Source organism: Lactuca sativa, chromosome 7, assembly GCF_002870075.4.
Source record: "Lactuca sativa cultivar Salinas chromosome 7, Lsat_Salinas_v11, whole genome shotgun sequence".
Lineage (NCBI taxonomy): Eukaryota > Viridiplantae > Streptophyta > Magnoliopsida > Asterales > Asteraceae > Lactuca > Lactuca sativa.
Genome location: NC_056629.2, coordinates 159,308,365 through 159,319,480, shown reverse-complemented (window position 1 = coordinate 159,319,480; position 11,116 = coordinate 159,308,365). Strand labels below are relative to the sequence as shown.

The 11,116-nt window shown below is 34.0% G+C and overlaps 1 protein-coding gene across 1 annotated transcript; it reads left to right on the top strand.

The window, feature by feature from the left end:
* The first annotated feature begins 8,275 nt into the window (after window positions 1-8,275).
* Window positions 8,276-9,736, top strand: LOC111895587 (peroxidase 10). Its single transcript, XM_023891671.3, has 3 exons — window positions 8,276-8,525; window positions 8,620-8,811; window positions 8,946-9,736. The coding sequence occupies exons 1-3, from the start codon at window positions 8,325-8,327 to the stop codon at window positions 9,522-9,524; spliced, it is 972 nt and encodes a 323-aa protein (XP_023747439.1). The 5' UTR covers window positions 8,276-8,324; the 3' UTR covers window positions 9,525-9,736.
* Window positions 9,737-11,116: the final 1,380 nt, after the last annotated feature.

Genomic DNA, 11,116 nt, shown 5'->3' with positions numbered 1-11,116 from the left:
CGGTTTAACGTATTCTACGACTTTCATTTAGATCGCTAAGGCCAAATATTGCTCTAACGTAAATTCACTAATTACGCCAGTGGCGGACCTTAGTGGGGCAATAGCGGTGCCGGGCCACTGCTCAATTTCCGGCACGCAGTGTAATTTTTTTTTGGTTTTTTCTATTAGGTGTACCCACTTGAAGGACGAGGGACACCCCTACTAAAACAGTCTGCGTCCGCCACAAATTTACGTCGCGTTGTGTCGTGTCGGTTCAGTCGTGAAACTTCGACAGATCATAACTTCTTCATTATAAATCGGATTTCAGCATTCTTTATATATTCGGAAACCATGTCACAACCACTACAACTTAGTTAATATTATTCATTCTAAATAATCTTCTAACAAAAAGTCGTTTTCGACACTAATTGTCTCTTAATTGAGTAACACTGATCTACGGACGTTATATATATATATATATATATATATATATATATATATATATATATATATATATATATATATATATATATATATATATATAATTTGAAGAAAATTCATATTTATTTATTCAACAATTTGTTTACAAATCTATTTCTTTTTCTGCATGTTTTCAAAGTAAATTGTTATTTTCATTATTAGACTTTTCAAACGAAATCCTTTTTTTTGTGACCAAAGTACCTTGCGTAAAGATGTATAGAGTAATTGTTATGCGCCTCTGTGGTTTGACCCTCCTTTCCTTGTACCATTCTTTAGTGCATTAAAGTAGTCTACTGTACCCCATTATTTGTTGGGTTTGACATGCCTAACATATCCTTATTCATATCTAAATAAACTTATTCATATATATATATATATATATATATATATATATATATATATATAATCAATTTCGTTGGCCCGATATGTTGGATCGCTTAAAAAGAAGATTTGAAACGAGTGGCTCTGATTCATTCCCTCATTCTTAACTTTTATTTAATTGAACCATCCTCTCTCTCTCTCTCTCTCTCTGTGTGTGTTTATATATATATATATATATATATATATATATATATATATATATATATATGTGTGTGTGTGTGTGTGTAAAGTTTAGTTTTATTGATACACAAGCCATCCCTGATTTTTTTTCTCAATTTACCCCAAAAAACAGGTAAACAGTTGGAAAAAAAACCCTTTATTCCCTAAAGTTTGGAAATCTATCGTAAAATCCCTAAAGTTTGGCTCTATTGACACAAAGGCCATCCCTAATTTTTTTTCTTAATTTAGCCCAAAAAACAGGTAAACACTTGCAAAAAAACCCTTATTTTCGGCTAATGCCGGTTTCCAAGGATTTTCTGAAAATTTGAAGGACTTGACTAAAAATAAACAATAAGAGATGACTTTTTCGTTAATAGAGTTAAAATTTGAGGATTTTTAATATTTTTATTTATATTTGTATTACATTAATTTCAAGAAAATTCATATTTATTTATTCAACAACTTTTTTACAAATCTATTTCATTTTCTACATGTTTTCACAGAAAATTTTTATTTTCATTATTAGACTTTTCAAACAAAATCCTTTTTTTGTGATCAAAGTACCTTGCGTAATGAGGTATAGACTCATTGTCAAGTGTCTCTTTGGCTCAACCCTTGTTGCCTCCTACTACTCTTTAGTGCATTAAAGTAATGTACTTTGGAGTCTATTGTACCCCTATTATTTGTTGGGTTTCGACACGACTAACAAATACTTATTCATATATATTCATATACTAATATACATATCCATATACGTACTCATATATGAATATGATCTATTTCGTCGACCAAGTACGTTAGAGCGCTTAAGAAGCAAATTCGAAATGAGTGGCACAGATTTATTCCATCATTCTAATTTTTTTTCTTAATTAAATCATCTCTCTCTCTCTCTCTCTATATATATATATATATATATATATATATATATATATATATATATATATATATATATATATATTTGTGAGCGTAACTCACAAAAACTCTCTAATACCCAATTCAGAATAGAGGAATCGAATAAATAGAATAAAAAATTACAAATACACCCTTGGAAAAATATAAAAATACATAACTAGCTAATCTTGTCTAATTCCCCTTCAAGAGGAACTGTGGTGGACAAATGGTGACCAAGTTACGAAAGAACTCAAACTGGTGATGGGGAAGACTTTTGGTAAGGATGTTAGCCATATGAAGCTTGTTGGATACAAATTTGGTATGGAGTTTCCCAAAAGAAATGAGCTCCCGAATGAAATGGTAATCTAGTTGAATATGCTTCACACGCTTGTGGGAAACCGGATTATGAGTATGAAATAACACACTTTTATTGTTTCATAGGAGAGTGGGACAAACAGATGGGAGAGCATGGAGTTCTTGAAGCTGATGGGTAATCCAAATAAGTTCAGCAGTGGTATTTTCCATGCCCCGATATTCAGACTCGCAGCTGGAGAGAGAGAGACGGTAGGTTGCTTCTTGTCACTACAAGAAACAAGGTTGCCACCAAGGAAGATAGAGTAGCCATAGGTGGAGCGTTCGGTCTCAAGACAACGAGCCCAATTAACATCAGAGTACACGAGAAGAGGTGATGGAGGATTTCGGTGTGAGAAATTGAGGTCGAAATACATGGTGCCCTTGACATACTAAAAAATACGTTTGACACTCTGAAAATGGGAGAGAGTTGGAGCCTGAAGGAACTGGCTGACTTGATTCACTGCATACGAGATATCATGTCGGGTAATCTTCATGTATTGTAGTGCTCCCACAAATGAACAGTGAGTGGTGGGGTCATCAAACGGGTCATCACTTATAACAAAAGCAACATTAGAGGCAATGGGAGTGATGACAGGTTTGGCATCAACGATGTTGGCCCGCTTTAGGATGTCGTGACCATATTTGGACTGAATGAGGTACAACCTGTCGGTAGTATATGTCACCTCAAGACCAAGAAAGTAGCTAAGACAGCCAAGGTCTTTAATGGAAAATTCAGCATGCGACTTGTTTATAAAGGATTGAATAACTGGGGCCTGATTTCCAGTAAGGATCATGTCATCAACATAAACCAACAAATACATACATGCACCCCGTTTAAACATAAAGAGATAGGAGTCGGACCGGCTACACACAAACCAATTTGTGACCAGAAACATGCTAAGCCGATGGAACCGAGCCCAAGGTGCTTGTTTAAGCCCGTAGAGTGCTTTGTTTAAACGACCCACATGATTAGGAAACTAGGGGTCTTGAAAACACAGTGGCTGCTCCATATACACATGCCCATTCAAGTTTCCATTGAGAAAAGCATTGTTAACATAAGTTAGTAAAGGCTCTACTTGTTGACATCGACAAAAGACAAAACAATGCGGACCTTAGAGGCTTTAATTACCAGACTAAAAGTATTACAGTAATCCAAACCAGGAACTTGGCTGAATCCTTGGGCGACTAAACGGGCCTTATAGTGATCAATGGAACCATCAGCAATGTATTTTGTTCGAAAGATCCATTTGTAGCTAACAACATTGTGTTGTGTGCGCAAAGGACCAAGGTGAAGGTATTGTTGGGACGTAAAGCATCTAATTCCTATTGCATGGCGTCCATCCAATGCGGGTAACGAGCAGCGGTTTTAAAACCAGTGGGATCGGTGGAAGGGTGAAGACCAGCCAAAATCCCATGAGAAGCAAAATCAGCCTTATATTTAGGTTTGAAAATGCCAACTTTAGCCTGGGTGAATACTAAGTGACTTGGAGGAGGAGGACATTGTGGTGATAGAGATGATGGGATTTGAGATGTCGGCTCAAATGGAAGATCTTTAGAGGCAGCATCATGGTCAAGAGCAGCACCACCATGGTTATTGTTTATTATTAGTAGTGGGAGCAAGAATGGGAGAAGCGGCTGGTGGAGAGGGATCTTCTGATAAACATCATGAGGCTAACGGGTGAGTTGGTTCTAGAGCGGTAACAGTAGCAGGTGGATACGGTGGCGGTGTCGTTGTATCATATCCATCATCTCGAAACTGTGATAAAGCAAACATGTAGGTCGGTAATGAAGTAGCCTCGCTATGGAAGGAAAAGCATTATTCGTCAAAGCGAGCATTTCAAGAGACAAAGATATGAGATATGAAGGGCTCCAAAAACTGAAAACCCTTATATTGAGAGCAATACCCGAGAAAAATACATGGAAGGCTCCGCAAAGATAGTTTGTGATCCACATTGCCATCTAAATACAGATAGAATTGACACCTGAACGAGCGAAAATGGTTGTAGTAAGCTGGAGTCTTCAAAAGCATCTCAAACGGGGAGCGATTCTCTAGCATCAAAAAAGGGAGTCGATTGATAGTATCGACGACGGTGCTGCAGGCGTGGACCTAATACGATAGAGAAACATGATAGGTGAACAACATAGAAAAACCTGTCTCAACAATATGGCGATGCTTCCGCTTGACCCACCCGTTTTGTTACAGGGTGTACGGTCATGAAATATGGTGAAATGTTCCATTGTTCTCAAGTAGAGAACGAACCGTGTGATTGAGAAATTTAGTGCCACCGTCTCTTTGAATGACTTTGAATTTAATGTTAAATTTGGTTTGCACAAATTTAAGAAATATGTCCAACACATCATGAAAACCCTACTTGGTTTTTAGTGTATAAAACCAAGTAAATCGAGAATAATCTACAAACACAACATAATAACGAGAAGAATCAACCGAATATACGGGGAAAGGTCCGCACAAATCATAGTGAATAAGATCTAATACTTTCATAACACGTTTTTCATTGTTTACAAAAGGTAACCGATGTGATTTAGCCATCCGACAAGAAAGGCACAAAAATGGTTTGGTTAAAATAGAGGTAACCGAAAAGTGGCCCTTTTAATTTAAAAGAGAAATAGAGTCATATGACACATGTACTAAACGGGCATGCCAATGTTCAAAAGAAGCCCTCAACTAGGCATTGGTGGAGACAAAAAAAGGCATGTAGATTGGAGTAGAGCACATAAAGACCACCGTTACATCGGCCCTGTGGTAGAACCTGCTTTGTCTTTTGGTCCATCATATAAAAATTAGGATGAGAAAATAAAATATCCAGAGAATTGTCGTGTATCAATTTGCTAACAGATAGAAAGTTTTTAGTGAGCTTTGGAACAACTAACACATACCCAAGATGGGTATTCTTATGTAAAAACGTGTGCCCAATGTTGGATATAGGAAGAGTTGTACCATTGCCAAATAAAACCTTGTTGGGACTAGAAAACAGAGTCAGATTGCTGATAGAAGCAGCTGAGGATGACATGTGATCAAATGCGCCCGAATCGACATATCAGTCGGGGCCAGATGAAGTCACATGACATGGAGCATTAGAGGCTCTAGCAAGATCGACATACAGATTAGACACAAGGGAGTTGGGTGTAGAAATAACAGACCGAGCAAGCTGAGCATAGGCAATTGTGAAGTCTCCATTACTCTGACAGAGTTGGTAGTAGGAGGACAAATCAGCTGCTCCCGACCGCCACGGGAAGACTGACCACCACGACCCCAACTAGGTGGAGAGTCACGATAATTCACATTGAAAGCCACGGGTGGGGTAGATTAACCGTGAATAGAATGCATAAATAACTCATGCCCTTTGGCTTGAGCAAGAAGGTCACGAAAGGTGATAGTAATGCGTGAGGCTTGAATCGTGGTGGAAAAGGTCTCAAAAGGTGCACCGCGACCGCATAAAACAATTAAACTTTTTTAGAATCGGCCACAGGTTTACCAATCACTACCAATTGATCGCATAGGGCACGACACTTTTAACCAAAATCTATAACAGAGGATGAACCCTTGCTGACCTGTTGAATTTGATCATGCAGATTCTGAATGTGCTCGGCGGAGGAGTTGCTTTAAGCATCTTTTATGGCTAGCCAGATGTCACAGGCAGTGGATAGACCAATAATTTTAGAGAAAGCTTATTCTGATAGGGAGGCCTGAAGGAGAATAACATCCCTTTGATCAGCGGATTGTCAGGCAACAAAGTCAGGGTTTGGAGCCGATTTGCCATCAGTGATTAAAGTAGGTGGCGACTTAGAGGAGGTTCCATTAACAAGGGGCATCAAGTTCAGATAAGAGAGAAGGGGAAAAATTTGATTCTTCGACAATAGGTAGTTTGAAGGCGTGATGCGATTGAAGATAATGTAGAACATTATTCATAAGAGGGAATGAGAAGATGAACTAGCCATGAAGAAGATGAAGATGAGGAAGAAAGAACAGAAGAAAGGAAGAGGATCAGTTAACGCTCTGATACCATATGAGCGTAACTAACAAAAACTCTCTATTGCACAATTAGGCAGAGAGGAATTGAATAAATAAATAAAAACTTACAAATAGACCCTTGGGAAATACAAAAAGACACAACTAGCTAATTTTCTCTAATAATAAAATAATATTATATATATATATATATATATATATATATATATATATATATATATATATATATATATATATATATATTGTCATAGAGAATCTTTAATGGTTAACCTATATCATATCATGACTTAAAATAGTTGACAACTAACCCATATATATATATATATATATATATATATATATATATATATATATATATATATATATATATATATAAAGGATAGTTAAAATAAAAATAGTAAATAGTGTGAGAACGTAAAAACATCATGTTTATGTTATTATTCTGCAATAAATATTTTATCCACAACTTTATGTCATTATTTAGCAATGAATAAATGAATAGTCACAGATTAAAACTAAAATTAGAACTCATTACAAAAATACACATACATAAATTTATAATATAATAATAATATTCTAATGAATAGATGAATATTCAAACGTTAATATTCATATTATAATTACTTCAACAATACATATAAATAATATTTTTTTATAGAATATTAATAACATAAACAAAATGTTTTTATGTTCTTACAGTATTTACTGTTTTTATTTGAACTTTTATATATATATATATATATATATATATATATATATATATATATATATATATATATATATATATATATATATATATATATATATATGGATTTAATACGTGTAAATAGGGGACCTAGCAATTCCGGAGATGTCTACCAATTAGAAAATCATCTGTCAAAATTACTAAAATAATATTGTCGTAGAGAATCTTTAATGGTTAACCTATATCATGACTTAAAATAGTTGACAACTAATGGTTCTATAAAAATTAAGCTCTAAGAAAATGGTATTTTCAATGGTAAACTCTTTAGTAGGTTTTTTGTTAACTTTAACTGGATCATTCACATTTGTCTAAAGTATTCTTTAAAGAATCCTCTCATTTAATCAATCTTTTTTAAACATACATCATACCTAAAATGCCACAACAGAAGAAAATATTTATATAATTAAATAAAATATCATTAAGTCTTTAATAAAAATATATAACTAATTAGTAAAAAAATAACAATAAGTTAAAACTAAAATATAGTTATGTGGTTGAAATGATACATAAAAGGAGAGCATAAATGTACAAAACTTTAAACTGACCATTTAATATACCATTTAATATATATTGAATTGTTCATATAAAAAGCCAAAAAAAGCTATTTGTTCATATGTTAATAAGTGCTCAAAATAGAAAAGCTAATAGTAATAAACTTAAAAAAAGCTCTTATTGGAGTTGTTGTTATTCATTTTGCGCATAATTAATTGATATTTTAATGATCTCACTAGTTTTTGTTTAATTAAATATAAGAAAATGATAAATGAGTTTACAATAATTTGTCTTTTTCTCATACTTAAATTGTTTATTGCATTTAATTTTCATAATATCACAATAAATTTTTAGTATAAGTTTTTCGTTCTCAAGAGATTTAAGGTCAATGTAGGGTTCTCTCAAAAAACCTTCTTCGATTTTGCGTTAATGAAAAAAAATCACTGCAGTTTCAATCTAAAAGATTATTATTGTCGTTGTTGATATGTTTTGTCTTGATCCTTGCATAAGATATAAAAGAATCACAAAACTTTAGTAGTTCTTCAGGCAGATTAGTGTAACTTTTTACATATAAGTTTGTTTAATGAAAAAGACAACCATGATATCATTCGTGTACTTATTTTCTCCATCTCATGGAGCTAAAAGTAAACATTGTTTAATTGTAGAAATCAAGAACATGGCCATTAGGTTATCACAAGGATAATGGCAATGCCACTCTAGTAGCCCATCCAATGAATACACCTCGATCTTCATATTCTTGTGCTTTTTTGGCTTATAAATAGCCACCACACGTCCACCATGAATCATAACAAAAACCTTATCTTCGTCAAAATATAATTCTCCATAACCACCATGCATCAAAAGAATACCATTATCTTTCTCTTAGTTTCCCTTTCATCCCTCTTAGCTAATGGCCAGCTCGATTACTACTATTATTCGTCATGTCCTAACTTGCCTATGATTGTTAGATATGGTGTTTGGGCAGCTATGAAGAACGACACCAGGATAGCAGCATCTCTTCTCCGTCTTCATTTCCACGACTGTTTTGTTAATGTAATCATTAATCCATCAGTATATATAATTCATGTTTAGTGTATATATATACCATTAAAAGTACCATTTTAAGACTGTGTCCTGTTGGTTTCAGGGTTGTGATGGTTCTGTGCTTCTGGATGATACTAAAACCTTCAAAGGGGAAAAGAAAGCAGGCCCGAATCGTAACTCAGTTCGAGGGTTTGATGTCATAGACAACATAAAAGCTGATGTAGAACGGGCTTGCCCATCGACTGTTTCATGTGTGGATATATTAACGCTTGCAGCTAGAGAAGCTGTTTTTCTGGTACTAAAATTTGAATCTTTTTTAACCTTTTTTTGTTATATAGTCTTCATTCTTTCAAAAGCTCATGATCTTTAGATTTTACGCTAGTTTTGTAGTAATAACTAAAGTTTAATTAACCATCTTTGTGCATGCAGTCAGGGGGGCCAAACTGGGCTGTTGCACTAGGCCGACGAGATGGGGTGACAGCAAACCTGAAAGCAGCAAACGAGAACCTGCCAACACCCTTTGAGCCGCTAGCAAACATCACGGCTAAGTTTGCTGTTGTAGGGCTTGATTTGAGGGATGTCGTGGCTCTCTCAGGTGCACACACCATCGGGTTAGCTCAATGCTTTACATTCAAGAACAGGCTGTTTAACTTTAAGGGGACAGGTCAACCTGATCCGAACCTCGATTCATCTCTAGCCTCGAGCTTGAAAACCTCATGTCCTAACGTTGATAAATCAAACACCAACCTCAATTCCTTAGATATGGTGACTACATACCAGTTCGATAATGCTTACTATAAGAACCTTGTGAACAATGGTGGATTGCTTGAATCAGATCAAGCCTTGATGGGTGATCCACAATCTGCTGCGATAGTCAATGATTATAGTATGTACCCGTATCTTTTTTACAACGAGTTTTCGGCGTCGATGGTGAAACTCGGTAATATTGGGGTAATTACGGGGCAAAATGGTCAAATTAGGAGGAAATGTAGTCAGGTAAATCTGTAACTGGTTGTGATGTTGAGAATAATGTTGGACTTTGATTCTTTGTGGCATTGTATGTGAGCAAAGAACACTTTGATTGTTGAAGTCAAATATTGTCTTTATATTACATAATCATAAAGGTTTTCCCAAAGAAGCATAATCTTAGGTTTCATTTTTATTTAAAAGCTTTTATAGCTTCACATCACATTATCATCTATACACTACCTCATTAATAATTTATTTGACTCTAATAATCCTAAACGATTATATATATATATATATATATATATATATATATATATATATATATATATATATATATATATATATATATATATATATATATATATATATATATATAGGGTTAGGTTATTTTGTTTTTACTAACTATTGTGTGCCAGAATGCACAGATCTGGACCATCGGATGGAATATAATCAAATGTCATGATTTGAGGGTCTATGGTAGTAGAATAGGATAGCATGTACCATATAATCACACAAATTTCAGCATAAGGGCATTTTAGTCAATTAACCTATATTACAAAAGGAAATTTTCGGATTTTTAGGGATGATTAATTCCTTTATTTCTTAAAAATATGAATATTTCAAATTAATTCAAATTTAAAAATCCGATTTTATTCTGTCAGAATGATAGAATGTCAACCATAAACTAGTAAATGTATTTTTCGATTTTATTCTGTCAGAATGGCAGAATGGCAAACATAAACTAGTAAATACATTCTGAAAGAATACACAAAATCGATTCTTGAACTAGTAATATATCAAAAAATTACATTGTATGATTGTGATTCATTAAATAATAACAAACATTCTAAAAGAATAAACAAGTATAATTCTTAAAAAATAACAACATTCTTAAAAAATGAGTGTGATCATTCTTTAATTCATTCTTCAACCCTTTCCCATCAGGTATTCAATCCATTCTTGAAGCCTTTTCTACCAGAAATTCATTGTCAAGTAATTTGTAGTGATACACTTGTAAAACCTGCACATTAAACATACAAATAATTAACTACAATTCTATCAGAATACAACAAATAATATTCTTACAAAATAAACTATTCTGCAAGAATATTCTTTAAGAATTTGTATTACCAAGAATATACCCAACAAAACAAAATAAGGAACTAGAATCAACCTATTCTGACAGAATAAGGAACTAACATTCTTCGGGTTCCATGTGTTTCTTCTCGATATGCTCAATGTATTTAACTGCAAATTCTGACAGAATAAGGAACTAGCATCAACCTATTGTTATAAAAATGGCATCCAACCCAATCTAAATTGAGTTGTATAGTTCTGAAAAGAATAAGGAACAAAGTGAAGTAAAAACATTAATGATTTTTAACTATTTTTTCATTGAGACATTTTATCGAACACATGGAGGCCATGACAGAATGTTGTTTCAAGAAATTACCTGTGATCAGATTAAGTATATCATGCAGGCTAGCACCAAGTTCCTTTGGCATGGCTTCTAACAAGGGTATCAATGGACGAAACTGTGACCCATTCAAACATGTAGCTGCAAAGGAGACAGACACTGTTAACCGCATATGTTAATGGTGGAAAAAAGAAAATTTTGATCAGTTGAAACA